The sequence below is a fragment of the Tursiops truncatus genome, chromosome 16 (genome assembly GCF_011762595.2).
Source record: "Tursiops truncatus isolate mTurTru1 chromosome 16, mTurTru1.mat.Y, whole genome shotgun sequence".
Classification (NCBI taxonomy): Eukaryota; Metazoa; Chordata; class Mammalia; order Artiodactyla; family Delphinidae; genus Tursiops; species Tursiops truncatus.
The window spans coordinates 40,293,700-40,311,512 of NC_047049.1; the positions used below are offsets into that span (position 1 = coordinate 40,293,700).

Consider the following 17,813-nt stretch of genomic DNA (forward strand, 5'->3'; position numbering starts at 1 on the left):
TTTCCCCGTTTGATATTACGTGGAGCTGGGAGGTCTCTTGTGGACCAGTGTCCTGAAGTTGGCTCTCCCACCTCAGAGGCAGAGCCCTGACTCTTGGTTGGAGCACCAAGAGCCTTTCATCCACACGGCTCAGAATGAAAGGGAGAAAAAATAGAAAGAAAGAAAGATAGAGGATAAAATAAAATAAAGTAAGATAAAATAAAGTTATTACAATAAACAATAATTATTAAGAAAAAAATTAAAAAGTAAAAACAAAAATACAAACAAAAAAACAGACGGACAGAACCCTAGGACAAATGGTGAAAGCAAAGCTATACAGACAAAATCTCACACAGAAGCACACACATACACACTCACAAAAAGAGGAAAAGGGAAAAAAAATAATATATTTTGCTCCCAAAGTCCACCTCAGTTTGGGATAATTCGTTGTCTATTCATGTATTCCACAGATGCAGGGTACATCAAGTTGATTGTGGATATTTAATCCGCTGCTTCTGAGGCTGTTGGGAGAGATATCCCTTTCTCTTCTTTGTTCGCACAGCTCCCGGGGATCAGCTTTGGATTTGGCCCCGCCTGTGCGTGTAGGTCGCCTGAGGGCGTCTGTTCTTCGCTCAGACAGGATGGGGTTAAAGGAGCCGCTGATTCGGGGGCTCTGGCTCACTCAGGCCGGGGGGAGGGAGGGGTACGGATGTGGAGCGTGCCTGTGGCGTCAGAGGCCGGTGTGACATTGCACCAGCCTGAGGCGCGCCGTGCGTTCTCCCGGGGAAGTTGTCCCTGGATCCCGGGACCCTGGCAGTGGCGGGCTGCACAGGCTCCCAGGAGGGGAGGTGTGGATAGTGACCTGTGCTTGCTCACAGGCTTCTTGGTGGCAGCAACAGCAGCCGTAGCATCTCATGCCCGTCTCTGGGGTCCGCACTGATAGCCGCGGCTCCGGGCTCACGCCCGTCTCTGGAGCTCCTTTAAGCAGCGCTCTTAATCCTCTCTTCGCGCACCAGGAAACAGACAGGCAAGAAAAAGTCTCTTGCCTCTTCGGCAGGTGCAGACTTTTTTCCCGGACTCCCTCCCGGCTAGCCATGGTGCACTAACCCCCTGCAGGCTGTGTTCACACCGCCATCCCCAGTCCTCTCCCTGCGATCCGACCTCCGAAGCCCAAGCCTCAGCTCCCAGCCCCCGCCCGTCCCGGCGGGTGAGCAGGCAAGCCTCTCGGGCTGGTGAGTGCCTGGTGAGTGCCGGTCGGCACCGATCCTCTGTGCGGGAATCTCACCGCTTTGCCCTCTGCACCCCTGTTGCTGCGCTCTCATCCGTGGCTCCGGAGCTGCCCCCTCCGCCACCAGCAGTCTCCACCCACAAAGGCCCTTCCTAGTGTGTGGAAACCTTTCCTCCTTCACAGCTCCCTCCCACTGGTGCAGGTCCCGTCCTTATTCTTTTGTCTCTGTTTTTTCTTCTTTCTTTTGCCCTACCCAGGTACGAGGGGAGTTTCTTGCCTTTTGTGGGGTCTGAGGTCTTCTGCCAGCGTTCAGTGGGTATTCTGCAGTTGTTCCACGTGTAGATGTATTTCTGATGTATCTCGACAGATATTTTTTTTAAAGTAAATTGAATGCTAGAAGCTGACATAAGATGGTAACTATCATTAATAACTTTGGATTTCAAACTTTTTAAGTTTATTGGAGTACTCTGTCTCATGTTTTATAAAGCTATAAATTTTAGCTTTCCAAATCCAAAATGAAATCATCATTTTCTGATGAAATTACTCCTTAACTTCTGGTATATATTTGTTTTCCATGTAGGATTTTGATTAAAACAAAATCATTTTTAGTTTTGGTAAGTATAGTTAAAGTAATTAAACAAGGAGGGAATTGGACTGGGATGGCTGTAATGCTTCGGCAGCCTACATAAGCAAACCAAAACCTAAGAAAAGGTCATTGCACTTGAGTCCAAGAAAACAAAACTTAAGAAGAACCAGTAACAAGCAGCCAACTAGGCTTTCCCAAATAACCAACTTCTTAGGCTGTAGCCAATCAAATAATTTATTTGCTTTGCTTCTACATCTTCTTTAAAAAAGCCTTTCCCCTACGTTCTGTCAACTGAGCATTCTTAACTACTTTCGGTTTGGTGCTACCCTGTTCAAATCAATGTTTGCTCAAATAAACTCATAAAATGTCATTTGTCTCAGTTTACTTTTAACAATTCAAACATCCAGTGCTCTGTTTCAGTCATATATAAGATGTTCTAGTCCCTGCTTGCATATTAACAGTATCAGGATGCTCTACACCCAGGCAGGATACCCTAATGCCCACATTGTCAGTACCTGAGTGCCAGCTCTGGACTGTACTGAGAAGTGTGGCCTGGCTCTGCTGCTACTGGAATATTTGTTGATTTCACTCTAAAATATCCCTTCTAATGTTGCTGGTTCAGAATCAGAAAGGGAAGCTTAATAATGTTATGTAAGAAATTTCAATTGGAATATTTTTCTGCCAAATGTGGCAAGAGATGTGTGTGTGTCAGTGTATGTGTGTGTGTGTGTGTATGTGTGCACACACATTTGTATCCATTTTCAGCCCCCACCTTACAAGTTACCTCTTCATTAATGAGTATAATGGGTGTGTTCTTTATTCTTCCCGTGGCCACTCCATAGCTGAGACCTCTGATGAAGACCACAGCATAGACAGGAATGGAGATGCTGGCTAAGCTGCTGGGTTAACAAAAGTGGGGAGAGAAACCACTCTTGGCAGGGGAGCAGGATCAAAATCAAAATATTGCAAACATAAGAGGGAAACAAACCATCCATGCTAATACAGTTGATAAAGATGCTGTTGTTGAAGACCTGGAACTAAGTGTGGACATAAGCAGGTACAGAGGTTAAGGGACCATTATCAAGAAGGCCACGTTTCAGGGTAGATATATGAGTGGACAAGAATGGTAGAGGGCACAGAAAAGAATCAGCTGGCTGAAGGCCTCCAGGAATGAGAGAATTCCTGTGCTCACAAGCTCAAGGCTTCCTGCCCTCATCTCTCCATTCCAAGGTGACCTCATGGCTCCTGAGAGAAGAGGGACTGGAGGTTGCCTTAGAGCTCACAGGCAGCCTTTAGAGGGGGGTCACTGCTGCTGGTGGCCACTGTGTAGAGATGTCCCAGGGACAGGCCTCATGCATTCTTCAGAATTCTGTAGTTTCTTCACCCAGTCCTGCCTGAGGAAATCCTCCCATGCATAGAAATATTATAATACAAGCCAGATTGCTTAAAAGAAATTTATTTGCTCACATTTCTTGAGTCCAGAAGCCTGAAATGAAGGTGTCTGTAGGTCTGCAGTCATTTCAGAGGCTCTAGTGGGGAATGTGTTCCATGTGTCTTCTAACTTCTGGTGGCGGCAGACATTCATTGGTTCGTGGCTGCAGACTATAATCTCTGCTCTGTGGACACGTTGCTTCTTCCTCTTCTGTGTGTCTTCTCCTCTGGGTGTCTGTCTTCAAACTCCCTCTGTTTTTCTCTCATGAGGATACATGTGATTACATGTAGAGCCTACCCAGAAAATGCAGGATGATCTCCTCTCAAGAGCTTTAACTTAGTCACATCACATATGAGGTACTATTCACTCTTTTGCCATATAAGGTAACATTCTCAGGTTCCAAGGATTAGGGCATGGATATATCTTTGAGGGCCATAATTCAGCTCACTTCATTACTTATCACATGAAATTGTCCAGACTAAGTGGACTCAAACTGAAAATTACCATTCAGATTTTGGTGCCCTGAGGGAGGGCCTGAGAGAGTCCCTTCTCAGGACAAACATTAACTATCTTGACCCTCCTGATACATGTGGAACTCAAAGAGAGTGAGATGGGACTACATACAGTTTATGTCCTTTCATGACAAATCTCCACACACTTTTCTCTTCTCCTTCCACCAGGCACTGCTGGGTACCAAATGATGCGGTGCACATGGGTCCCAACCATGTTGAGGAACTTTCTGGATGTGGGGCCACTCCACTCTCAGTCCCAAGTAAGTATGAGTGTTAACCTTCTTCAAGAAGCTGATGATGTCTGTGTTCTCCTCTACGTTCACAAGGTGGCAATGGTAGTACCAACATGGACACACAGTTCTCACTGGGCTGCCAAACAACTGTCTCTTGCTGACAAAGGCCCTATTTCCCACCATGACCATGTAATCCTGCAAGGTCAGAGCTGGAGAACACAGGGGCCAAACTTTGGGTTTTGATCAGGGTCTGTGGGTGTCTATGCATCTATGCGTGTATGTGTATGCATGTTTGTTGTATATGTGTGTTTGTCTCCTTGAGTATTTCTTGGGTGTGTGTGTGTGTAGGGGTCTGCCTGATCATCTTTTGTATGTGTCATGCTGTCTTTCCTTGTGAGTTTGGCCACCTGTCTTCATCAGTGTCTTCTGTGACTCCTCTTTTGGCATCTCTGAGTGATGCTAAGTTGAGTGGGACATGAAATAGAAGACCCTGTAGAGAGAGCTCTGAAAGGAAGGTCCTGTCTACAACATAGCACTCACCAGAAACTGGGATTAAAAAAATGAGAGTAGTCATCTGAATCTGTTTGTGACCCTGGGGTATGAAATAACATGGAGAATATGCTTGATGAAATGAGTTTGGAGTAAGCTCTGAATTTGCAGCTTCCTAAAGCTGCATCATAGTAACTGTGTGCCCTCTGCAAGTATCCCAACCCGTCAGATTCTCTTTTCCTCATCTGTAAAGTAATGTTATATGAGGACATGGTACAAACCTCCTGAGGACAGAATGTGATACGTAATAGGTGCTCAGAAACCTCTTCTACCTCTGCTGAGATAGAATTTTTTTCACTTTTTGTCCCTTCCTGATTCTATCCTTTATAAAGATTTAAATTATGTGGCATCCAAGCTGTGAACACCTCTGGCTCTTTCCTGGTCCCCTCCCAGCCGACTCCCCACTAATTACTCTGTTTGAAGCGATCGAGTCCTGCTGTGAGCTACATGGACTCCCTGGACCCCAGGGCTTCCCTTCACCTCTTGTTAAAAGCCTAAGGTTTTCCTGAGGGTGACCTGCAGCTTCTTGTCCAGACCTTTAGTTCTATGAAAACATCCTCATGTGGGGTCAAAGTCAAAGCCACCATTATCCTGGTGGGCGCTGGCAGGTCCTAGCCCTTGAATCACATGGTCTCCAGTAGCCCACTCCCTTCTCATGAATCCCCAGGTAGGGAGGTACCCTGACTGTGGTCAGACCTGTGAGCCCAGGCCCAGGGGTGACTGTTTCTAGAGGTCCTGGAAAGCATCTAACAGAGTCTCCTGCCGTATGACAAAGATAAATAGCTCACTGAATATCTCAGTGTTTCTCTCTCTCTCTCTTTCTCTCTGTCCCTCCCTCCCTCTCTCTCACCAAAAGATTGAAACTCAGGATGCTGTTCACCAGGTAACACTCTAGTCTACTGTCATGTTGACACTATAAGTATCCTGAGTTGCTAAGTGTATTAGTTTCCTAGGGTTGCCATAATACATTACATAAACTGGGTAGCTTAAAACAACAGAAATTTCTTCTCTCACAGTTCTAGAGGCTAGAAGTCTGAAATCAAGGCATTGGTAGGACTGGTTCCTTCTGTAGGTGCTGAGGAAGAATCTCTTCCTTGCCTCTTTTCTAGTTTCTAATGGTTGTTAGCAATCCTTGGCATTCTTTAGCTTGTAGATGTATCACTCTATCCCCCTTGACACATGACATTCTCTCTTGTGTGTGTCTGTTTCTCTGTGCCCCAAATTTCCTCTTCTTATGAAGACACTAGTCAGTGGATTGGGCCCCACCCTAATCAAGTATTGCCTCATCCTAACTTTATTACATCAGCAAAGACCTATTTTCCAAATAAGGTTACATACATAGGTCTGGGGGTTAGGACTTGAACATGTCTTTTTGGGGGACACAGTTCAACTCACAACATGAGGGAATGGGAATCACTGGCTGAGGACACAAAGAACATCCTGCCCTTGGCTTCATTTCTTACCCTTTGGTCCCTGAGCACCCCGCCATTTTTGTTTTTTTCATTATTGAGTTGTAGGAGTTGTTTCTGGGTATTCTTTGAGATATATGTTTTGCAAATATTTTCTCCAGGCCATGCTGTTCTTATATGTTTTCTTAATTTTTGAGAAATTAAATCAACCTTTAATTTTGATGAGATGGAATTTATCATGTTTTCCTTTAATGATTATTGATTTCTCTGATCTTTCTAAGAAACTTTGCCTAACCCCAAGTCACAAAGAGTATCTGTTCAGTATAAACCAGGATTCTTTTCAGGTATTACGCAATAAAACTTAAACAGGAGAGAGGGAGATGAGGGAAAGAAAGAGAGAGGGAAAGAGAGAGAGAGAGAAAAGGAAACAGAAAACAGTATGACAGAAAAGAACATTTCTGATGTCAAATGAGGCTTTGATAAGCTGCAAGACAGCAGATTTGGAGAGATCCCACGGCAGAAAGCTTGCACGTCCTCCCCAAGGGCTCTGGAAGCACAGGCTTCAGAAGCCTCCGCAGCGGCAGTAACAGTTCAGGTCCCTGAGAATAATTGTCCGGCAGACACCAGCGTGGACTCAAGGGAGCCTCATCAAGGCGACAGGCTTCACAGGCTTAGAGCATAATGGAAGGGGAGGGAGCGGCAGTGGCTCCACGGCACCGGGCTGTGGTAGGTATGGGATCTGCAAGGTGGGAACTGAGAGAAAGGAGGCCATTGTATCTAAGGATGAAGCCGTGAACTCTACTGGGAGGGTTGCCCCATGTTTTGTGTGGGATGTCCTGCCCTCTAGAGAGAGTGGAGGCTGCTCACGGAAAGACCCCATGCCACATTTTGCACTGAAAAGAGAAAGTTGAGATTAGGAGATTTCAAATATGGGTGAAGGGTTATACAGGGAGGGTGTGGTCACAGGAAAACAAAGGCTAGGATCTCAGGACCTAACATGTTAACTTTTCTCAAATGTTACAGCATCTCAAAAGCCACTCGCTGAGAGAAAAGGCAGTATTTGAAGCTGATTTGTCCCTGAGAAATAGGAACTCTGATAAAAATGACCGAAAAATGGGAAAATTTCCCCAAATGTGTTTAAATTCAGTGTGGCCTAAGCACTGTCACTGATTGAGTGTCACCATGGTGAAAATGGGTTTGAGAGGGTTTTTCTTTTCTGTTTTTTGTATGCTTCTGCCTCTAGTTACTGCTTCTATGTGGAGTTCTTTCATATTCACGGATGTGGCTTGTGACCTTTTTATAAGTCATTCCAACCCCTCAAAGCATGGAATTGTGGAGTGGGGGTGGGGGGGGCGGTTTGGAGTGTCACCAGTCCTGACTTACAGGGGCTGGAGGAGTCACATCCACTTAAAGGGCAGGTGGTCTAGGCTGGGCTGCTGAAGAAGGGCTCAGGCTCCACAAGATGTCAGTGACACCCTTCTGGCTCAGCCTGAGCAGAATCAGAAAATGAAAAATGGGATCATCAGGAAAAATTAAAATAAATTTTTCAGTCTTGAATTACTACAGGGGGATAGGGACTTCATCCTTAGGCAGTTTGCCTTGTGAACTCAATTCTCTGAAGGGTCTAAGAAAAGTCATTTATTTTAAGTTTGTTTAGCTTTTTTTTGCTGTTGTGAGAATGGGGGGTTTGACTTTCAAATCCATCACATGTTGGAGCTGAAACAAGAAGTCTGAACATATTTTTTATATTATCTAAATGCTATCTTTCCTGTAAACATAGTAAAGAAAGAGTCAGGCAGCAGGCAGAGAGAAGGTAGGACTAGGGGGCCTCTCAGACGTATTCTCTTTTTTTTTTTTAATATTTATTTTATTGATTTATTTATTTGGCTGAGACAGGTCTTAGGTGCAACACACGGGATCTTCGTTGCTGTGTGAGGAATCTTTGTTGTGGCATACGGGAATCTCTTTTTTTTTTTTTTAGTTGCAGCACGTGGGATCCTTAGTTGCAGCATGCGGGATCTTTAGTTGCAGCATGCGGGATCTTTAGTTGTGGCATGCAAACTCTTAGTTGCGGCATGTGGGATCTAGTTCCCTGATCAGGGATCGATCCTATTAATACCTGAGACTGGCAGAAAAGCTATGGAATTAGGCTGGGAAGATGTCATTTAGGGGAGCTCTCGACCCAAAGAGAAAGAAAGGCTCAACAGAACACAAGTGTTTAGAGTAAAGGGAAAAATAAATCCATTTTAGTTTTGTACCTTAGATAACACTACTCAAACAAAAATTAGCAGCCTAATTAAATTAGATAGTTAATGTACTACACATAATGTAGGGCCTAACTCATAGTAAACATTTAAAAATTTGTTCTTAGTACTACTAGTACTGCTGCTGCTATTATTACTATTATTATTTTGTAGTTATTGTTGTTAGTGATTATTATTAGTGATTGAGTCTGAACCAGAAACTCTTAGGCCACTATCAGTCTCTTCTCACTTTTCACTCCCACATCTCATCATTCTCAGTCCATTCTTCTCATTGTCTCTGATTCCCCTCAAAGGGGCAACTCAATACTGGGTATGGGAAATTGATATAGATTTATCTTTCAAACCAGACTGTCAACCTGTGAGATGAGCAAAGGGACAGGAGGGCCTGAGGGTCACGCTCCCTCAGGCAGAGTATTTGCAGACAGCCAAAAAGGAGGCAGAACAGGTGATGTCATTCCATGTGCCGTCCACCAGGAGTGTCACACAATGTTCCTCAGAACCAGCGTTATTGGGCTTACCATCATGCCAATTTTGGTAGGTCACCCTCTTTCCTGTCAGATCCACAGACTGGCCATCAGTCTCCTCATATGTGATGCCCAGGAAGGCCCCTCCACTGGCTGTATCCTGGATGGCCTTGTTTTCTTCAGCATTAGTAGGAATGGCCACAGAGGCCTGGAACTGGGCACACAGAGTCTTCACTTCATCAAAGGTCATCTTTTCACCATTGGTAAAATAAAACTTTTTGCCAACTTTTTTGCCCTAAGAGAAGATCAGCCCTAAAATGGGAAAATATAGGTGACACTGGCTTGTCTCTAAGTCCAGCTCAAGATATTTTTCTGGACAAAGCCTTCAACAGTAGCGTTGCCACATAAAATACAATATGTCCAGTTATATTTGAATTATAGATAAACAATGAAAATTTTTTAGTATAAGTGTCTCACATGCAATTTTTAGGACATACTTATACTAAAAAAAAATTAGTTGTTGTTTACCTGAAATTCAAGTTTAACTGGGTGTCCTATATTTTTCTTTGTGAAATCTAGCAGCCCTAATCTGAAGAAACAGAATGGAACAAAGGCCTTTGGCTTTTTGGACCAGAGTTCTAGAATACATATAATTGGAATTCTAAGTTTTACCCCAATATTAACTTAAAAATAAATTTAAATGTCTGAGAATATTTGTCCTAGGCCAGGAAACAGGTTAGCCTCATTGCCAGTTCTCAGCAACAGCATAACAAAGGGAAAGAGGCATAGGTCCCATTTTCAGTGACACATATGTACACTGATAGTAAAGATAAAGGATCAGGGTCTCTGGTATCAGACTGACTTCAATTTATAAACTGTCTCTGCCACTTATTAGCTCTGTGCATTTGAGCAAATTATGTAATTTTCCTTTGCTTCCGTTTCTACCAAAAGGTTGTTGTGAGGATTTCATGAGGTCAGAATATGAAAAACACCTATCCAGGTACTAGAAAATTACATGTATTCAATAAATATTTGTTGCTTTCCACTTTCCCAAACTTCAAGCTGCCTGAAAAGTAAGAGAGAAGGCTTACATTTTTTGAGCTGGTCCAGTTCTGATCGCAGAGCTGCTCTTTCTGAAGTAGCCTGGCTAATATAGTTACCTAGAAAATTAAAACAAGGTGAAAGAGCATTGTTGAAAAGGCATCTAAGAACTACAAGGGGGTAGGGTACCTTTTCAAACTAAAAAAAAAAAAAATCAAGATAAAAGTTTCTTTTATACTGATATTTGCTCTTTGAAGAAAAAGGAAAAATATTTTAAGCATAAAGAAGGAAAAGTATCTCTGTTTCCATCCAGCCCAAAACATCACTCATCTGTTGAATGTATGTAAAGACACTCTGTACATGCATACACACCCACACGCACATACATACACTCCCCGTTGACCGAGTATTATAGCACTCCACGCGCCAAGCTATTCACTAATTGGTTTTTTCCCCAAACAAATAGCTCTATCATGGGTAAACTTGTGGAATAAAATACTTGAGGAATTATTATGAGTTGGTGAATATTGACTATAAAGATTGCAGGGTTTTGTCTTTGGGGAAGTTTTGTTGTTGTTGCTTTTTGTTTTGTTTTTCCCTGATTTTGTTCAGTTAATCAGTAAACCAGGATTTTTGTGAGGTGCCCATTATCCAAGAGGGGAGGGCATGAGGCAAGCTATGTGTAGTAGATGGCAAAAATGACCTCAGTGTGGTACAGCTTCTCTCATTAAGAAATGGAGTTTATTTCCCCACTCCTTGAATCTGAGAGGGCCTTGTAACTTGTTTTGACCAATGGAATATGGCAGAAGCAATAATGTATGTGTCCTAAGCCTTCAGGAGGCCTTAAGGCTTCTGTTCTTTCTTCTTTTGGAAATCCTGTAATCATCTCTATGTGAATAAGCCCAGGTGAGTCAATTGGAGGATGAGATCTGGCTCAGCTACGCTCATCACTCCAGCTGATGGCCAAACAACAGCCAGACATGTAAGTGAGACCATTGGCCATCAGTTGACCACAGACACATGAGTGAGTCCAGCTGAGACCAGCAAAGAAATCACTTGATTCATAGATTCGTGATTTAAATAAATGGCTGTGTTTTGTTTGTTTCTCATGAGATAAGAGATAACTGGCATACCATGTATCTACCATTGTTGTGAAAATAGGCATAACAAGCCCAACACATAGATAACCTACTTTATCCCTTTTGGACCAGAGCCTCACATTGAATTGTTTCAGCTGAAGGAGAGCCTAGGCTTAGCTCCTCCAGGAGGCACCTGATGAGGGTTTGGCTCTGAAGGGTTTATGAGTCTGTATTCAGGCATTAATAGGAACCCCTTGAGGCTCTAAGTAACCTAGGGAAGCTAGAGGCTGCTGGGTCAGGAAGCAGAGTTGGGCATCTTCCCAGGAAGCAGCAGGAGAAGGGTCATCTCCCACATGGTACTCAGAGTTGCCAGACGCTGGGGGCCTTCAGCCTAGACCTTGCTGAAGTAAATTCCTTACCCAAATCATCTCCAGGGTCTCCTTTTTGGCCCACTTGTCCTGGTAACCCAGGTGGCCCTGGCATTCCTTGAGGCCCTACCTTTCTGGGAGGGCCCTGAAAGCCTCTGAGTCCTTGACCTGTTGGAGGACCAAGGAAACATGACAGTATTTGCGTTCCTGCTCTATTTCTCCAAAAGCATGATGCCCAATCCCCTCCCAGGAGGAGGGAGACACTGATCCAGGGCTCACATTCTGAACCGCTCTTTCTAATGACCATAGAAGGAAAGCCTCCTGTGTCCCATGGGATGGTCTGCCTTGAGGGTCAACTTCCTGAGCCGGCAGGACCACCACGTGTCACCAGTTCCTGTGTGGAAGTTTGGGATGCCAGAGTCAGAGCTGTATCTCTCTTTTGAATTATAATTTGTAGTTGAGAGAAATACAAGCTACATGAATATGACATTATCCTCCTCACATCTCCAGGCAGTTTCCTTTGGAAGATAAAGAGTCACAGAGATAGAACAGCCCAAACTGTACCTGGTTCTCCCTTTTCTCCCTTCGCACCATAATGTCTATCTTTGCCTGGGAGGCCGTTGATTCCTGGAGAACCACAGGCAATCACAGGGCAGGTCTTTTGTACATTCTCACAGTTTTCTGTTTCTGTACACAATGCTGTCACCACAATCAGGAGAAGCAGAGGGAGTGATGGAAACAGTGACATGGTCCTCACCTTGGTGTGGGAAAAATCAAGGAAGATTATCTCATCCTGTTCAGTTAATCAACACATATTTACTGAAGCTGCCCTTTTTCCTATAACCTATACTGGGCACAGGTGATATAGAGATGGATGACCCATTCCTGCCCTCCAGATTGGGGATTTGGAAAAGTAAATCCTCCTGTGACGTTGTATTACTACTTCAACTTGCATTGTCGGGGAGAAGGGGTTACCAGTGCCTGGCCTCTAGTGTTACTGCTAAAAGGCTAGGAGTGTGCTCTCTGTGTCCTTTGTGAGAGCAGATAGGCATAACATTGCCAGCTCACTCATGCCTGCTGACTTGGGGAGTGAACGTGAATGGAGACCCAGCTCTCTCTGTCTCACCTTTCACATTTGGGCCCATCTGCCACCTGCATCCCATCCTTATACCTGGACAGTCCATTGCCCTCAGTGCCGATTAACCAACATCTACTCAGTGGCACTCACTAAGCTGCAGGCTGATGATCTAGAGAGGAAGAGTCACTGCTAGTTACTAACCTGGCCAGAGTTAAGTTGAGTTTGTTTCCTCTTGATGTTTTATTTCCCACTGTAAGAGAGACTTGCCAGGGAGAGAATTTTCTCTGGAAATTTCTCACTATCTTGACCCAGGCAGGGTGCCAGATCCCTCTCTACTTCCTGGCAGGTATTCTGTGTGTCCTGTGAGTCAAAACCACTGGCAATTAGAACACCTTCCTTGAATACCCTACTCATTTCTCAAGCCTGACATTTTATGTCCTTCAAAGTCCTCTTCCAGCTGTCTCTCCCCCAGGAAACCTCAGCAGCCCAGCATCAAGGGTCTAATCCTTCTCGGCTCCCTTTGAAAACAAAGGCACAGTCTCATTTGCAAATGGTCAGGTGAATCCGGAAAGTCACAGATACCCCAGGGTAAGCAGAGAAAGAGATACCTCCAGCATGGCTTCTGCCTGCCATCTCCCCACACACCCTAGAAAGTCTTTTCTAGGCCTCCAAGATCAAGTCAAATCCCTAGACATTTGATCCAGGACCCCAGATCCATTCACCAGAAAGGACTTACCACGGCTTCTGCAAAGCAGGGATACAGTCATGAGGAAACTGGCCCTCCAGCAGGGTGCCGGCAGGTGCCTTAGGTAGAGGGAGGAGGCTGGACTCAGTAACACAAGGTCCAATCAGGCTTGTAAACAAGGACAGTATGGGCCTGACCTTCAACCCCAGATTAATAAGTCTTCTTAGAACTGCACTAAACTCTGCTTAGGAGCATTTCCCAGGGGCTTCTGGTGCAGTGCTGGGTGGCTGTTTTCTTTAATACTGCACAGTTCTTCCTTTAAATCGCCATCATTTGGGCAGTCCTCATTGCTGAGTCAGCATGAGCAGGCTCACATGGTTAATCGTGTCGAGATTCTTGTCTGCAATGAGAAACGCAGAGGCGCCTGTGAATGTGTTCACGTGCTTGGGCACACTAACCGTGCACGCAGACACGCAGGCGTGCACACACGCTCATCCACGAAAGCACGGCACACCCCTTGCTGCCTTCCACATACCAAGACCACTCCTGCCTCAGGCTTTACACTTGGTTTTCTCCCAGCCTGAATGTCCCCTCCATCATGTCACTGGCTGGCTGTTTCTCTTCTATTGACACATTCCTGTCTCAGAGAAATCTGTGTTGATCACTTTATCTAAGTGGTCCCACTCTCTGTCCTCTTAACTTGCTTTATTTTCTTTCATATTACTTATACTCCATGATGTTATATTCCATCTATTTACTTTACTTTTCTACTTTTTATTGTGGTAAAATATGAAGAACATAAAATTTACCATTTTGACCATTAGTAGGTATACAATTTGGCCACATTAAGTACATTCACATTGTTGTGCAACCTTCACCACTACCCATCTCCAGAATATTTTCATCATCCCAAACCGAAACTCTGTACCCATTAAATAATAACTCCCCATTTCCAACCCCCAGCCCCACCCCCGATCCTTGGTAACCACTGTTCTACTTTTTGTCTCTATGAATCTGACTACTCTAGGTGTCTTAGATAAGTGGTATAATATAGGGTTTGTCTTTTTGTGACAGGCTTATTTCGCTTAGCATAATGTCTTCAAGGTTCATCCATGTTGCGGCAGGTATCAGAATTTCCTTCCTTTTTAAGTTTAAATAATGTTCCATTATATGTAAATACCACATTTTGGAAGCTTCATTTTTACTAGCAGAAAAAAAAACTGGAAATAACCCAATTGTCCTTCACCAAGTGAATGGATAAATAAACCATGGAAAACTCACAGGAAAAAAAGGAACAGGCTCTTAATTAATACAATAACTTGGATGAATTTCAAGGACATTATGTTAAGTAAAATAAATATAATATCAAGAGTTTACAAACTGTATTATTCTTTTCATATAATATTCTCGAAATGACAAAATTGAATAATGGGGAGCATATCAGCAGTTGGCAGGGAATAGGGCTTCAGGGAAGGTATAAAGGTATAGCACAAGAAAGTTTCATTGTGGGTGATGGAATAGTTCTGTGCCTTAATTGTGGTGATTGCACAAACCTGTGATTGCGATAACATTTCATAGAACTATACACCAAGAAAAAAAATGCAGGTAAAAAATAGTTCAATTCAAATAACATCCATATCTTATTGTTGTATTGTTCCAATGTCAGCTTCCTGGTTTTGACACTTGCCCTCTGGTACGCTAGATCCTACCATTGGTGAATGATGGATGAAGAGGACATGACACCTTTCTTTACTATTTTTTTCACCTTGTCTGTGAGATTAAAATTATTTCACATGAAAAAGTTTCCAAAGGGAGTCTCAAGGAAGCTGTGGGTGATCTAAAGATTATCCCTGCTTCCTTCAGTGCTTTGTCCAAGTTTTACAATGGAAATAGTCTGTACAATGGCTTGAAAGTGAGAAAAAGTAGGCCAGGTTCCCAAGGATAGTACTGTTCAGTCTGGTTGGTCTTAACAGTGTGAGATCCAAATGGTGAGAGATAAGGCATAAGCCTATTGATGATATGACTTATAAACTGTGTAAGACTTTGGACCTCCTCCCAAGGATCATTAGAGGAATTCCAATAGAAGAGGAATGATCACATTTGAATTTTTCAAAGCTTGTTTTGACTAAAATGTGGAGCAAGGTTGGAAGGGAGCAAGACTGGAAAAAAGCTGACCTGCAGGGAAGTACTTACTATCGTCTAAACGGCAGATGATGGTGGCCAGAATCAGGGTAATGGCAGCTGGATCAAGAAGCTAGATACATTTGAGAAACATCTACAAGGTATAACAGATAGAACTTGGGAGTTGGTTGGGTGTGAAATGGTGAGCAGAAAAAAGGAATTTGGGCATACAAGTTTCTGACTTGAATATCTGGGTGCCAGTTAACTTATTGTAGGAGGTGTAATGGGTATCTTGTGAGTAAATGGCTTGAATCAGGTGCTGGTGATCAAGAAGGGCTGGAACAATAACTTTGTGAAGCAAAATGTATTCAATTCTGGACAACATTTCTAACAGAGCTGTCATCAGATGCCTTTTTAGCTTAGGGTGGTGAGGGAACCTGTCACAGGAGCTTCAGACAGGTTGCAGAGCCATGTGGTGAGGGTGTGGTAGAGGCCTCCAAACACCAGAAGGAATATGGATGAGATTACCTTCCACGTCCTTTCCAACTAGATGGTCCTTGGCTTGTGGAAGGTCTGGTTTCCTTACTTCCTGCTGACCCATCCCCTGGGCCTGAAAAAAACTGCAGGATGGTACAGAGCCACGTGCCTAAAGCAAAGGACAGAGACTAGGACATCCAGGGCCTAAAAAAGTCTGCTGGAAACTTGCGTATCTCTCTCCCCTACTCTTCAGCATCCAGACTTTCCCCTTGTTCCTACTCCAAAGTGGAGGAGGTAAAATGAGATAGCTGACTCCAGGTCACACTGGAAGTTCTGGCTTTGATCACTGTGCTTGTTTGTATTGAACACTTAGTCCAGAGGTCAGGAAGCTTCCTGGAACTGAGCTGGGAAGGGGTGGACATCTGGGTGGAGAGTCAATCTGAAAGTTGAGCCGCTGCTCTGGATGCAACTGAATCTCTTCCCATCCTCCACAGTCTGCAGCAGGCCTTTCCTATCATGAGATAACCCCTTTCCACATGCATCAGCCCCTGATTACCCAGTCTGCACTCCACCTAATAAGGCTGCTGTACGCATTTGTTCTGGACCTTAGGCCCTTCCCAGCACACCTCCACCAGACAACAGTGCTGCCTGTCTGACCTGTAGGAGGACTGCCTGCCACTCTACATCACTTTCCTTTAATGGGATGGAATCCCAGCTCTGCCACTTCCTGGCCGTGTGACTTTGGCCAAGTTCTGTCTCCTTCAGATCCTGTTTCTTCATCTGTGGACCAGGACAACACTGCCTTGGCTATGCCGTGATATACCGTCTTCCGATCCACACTCAGAGTGCACGGCATGCAGCTTATCATACCATCCTGCTTAAGACAAGGCCTTCATTGCCTCCAGGATGGTGTTACAATAGCCTTCTTCCCGTAGGAAGCAGTGTTCTTGGGCAACCTCAGCTGAGAGGTAGTTTGAGATTTGGAACCTGAAGGCTTGGTTTGGGCTCATGACTCCGAGTTTAGGCAGACCACATATTCTGGCTGAGCCTCAAATTTTAGCAGGGGGAGTGGGGCGCAGGTGTAGCAGGCCTAGAAGGTGCTGGTCCTCGTCCAAGAGCCTTTGCTTCAGGAGGATTTGGGGAGACACACCTGGGGGAGGGTGATAAACAGGAAATCAGGTCAGTTGTGCAGGCAAAAAAGCCTGAGGCTCAGGATTCCCTGCCAAGAGGGCTGTAGGAAGATTGTGGTCAAGCTCATTGACTCAAGGAGAGACTGTGCGTTGGGGCCTTGGCAAGGACGGAGCTCCCAGGATATTCTCAAGTCAAGCTGCATCGAGAAACTGAGGGTCCCTTTTTCTCTCAGCTTCTCTCTAGTGCCCTCTATGGTGAAAGCTTATCCTGCTCACTTTATTCTATTTTATTTTTTTATTTTATTGGGTTATAGTTGATTTACAATGTTGTATTAGTTTCAGGTGTACACCAAAGTGATTCAGTTATACATATACAAATATTCATTCTTTTTCAGTTTCTTTTCTCATATAGGTTATCACCAGATATTGAGTAGAGTTCTCTGTGATATACAGTAGGTCCTTGTTGGTTGTCTATCTTTTATATAGTAGTGTGTGTATGTTCTTCCCAAGCTCCTGGTTTATCTCTCCCCTCCACGTTTCCCCTTTGGTAACCATAGGTTTGTTTTCTATATCTGTAAGTCTGTTTATGTTTTGTAAATAAGTTCATTTCTATCATTAAAAAAAATTAGATTCCACATATGAGTGATATCATATATTTGTCTTTCTCTGTCTGACTTACTTCACTTACTGATAATCTCTGTGTCCATCAATGTTGCTGCAAATGGCATTATTTCATTCTTTTTTATGGCTGAATAATATTCTATTGTATATATGTACCACATCTTCTTTATCCATTCCTCTGTCGTGGACATTTAGGTTGCTTCCATGTCTTGGCTATTGTAAATAGTGCTGCAATGAACATTGGGGTGCATGCATCTTCTCTAATTATGGTTTTCTCCAGATATATGCCCAGGAGTGGGGTTGCTGGGTCATATGATAGTTCTATTTTTAGTTTCTTAATTTACATTCCTGATCATGCTCACATTAAAGGAGAAATGCTTAAAGGAATTTTGTGGCTTATCACAGAGCATATATGGAAGAGTAAATCTGTAGCCAAGAGTCCTTTGGTAACTGGCACGGTAGGTGTATCTGCATGTCCATGTCAGTGTACACAGGGAGTCCACAAATGCCCTGAGTGGGCCCTTTATCAACATATGTGGCATCAGGGATTCCTCCAG

General features: G+C 43.9%; 1 protein-coding gene across 1 annotated transcript; it reads right to left on the reverse strand.

Annotated features, from left to right (window-relative positions):
* Positions 1–8,594: 8,594 nt before the first annotated feature.
* Positions 8,595–11,892, reverse strand: MBL2 (mannose binding lectin 2). The gene is given in 4 exon segments (XM_004331761.1): positions 8,595–8,968; positions 9,748–9,816; positions 11,196–11,312; positions 11,709–11,892. Coding segments are annotated over 4 exon segments (744 nt in total).
* Positions 11,893–17,813: the final 5,921 nt, after the last annotated feature.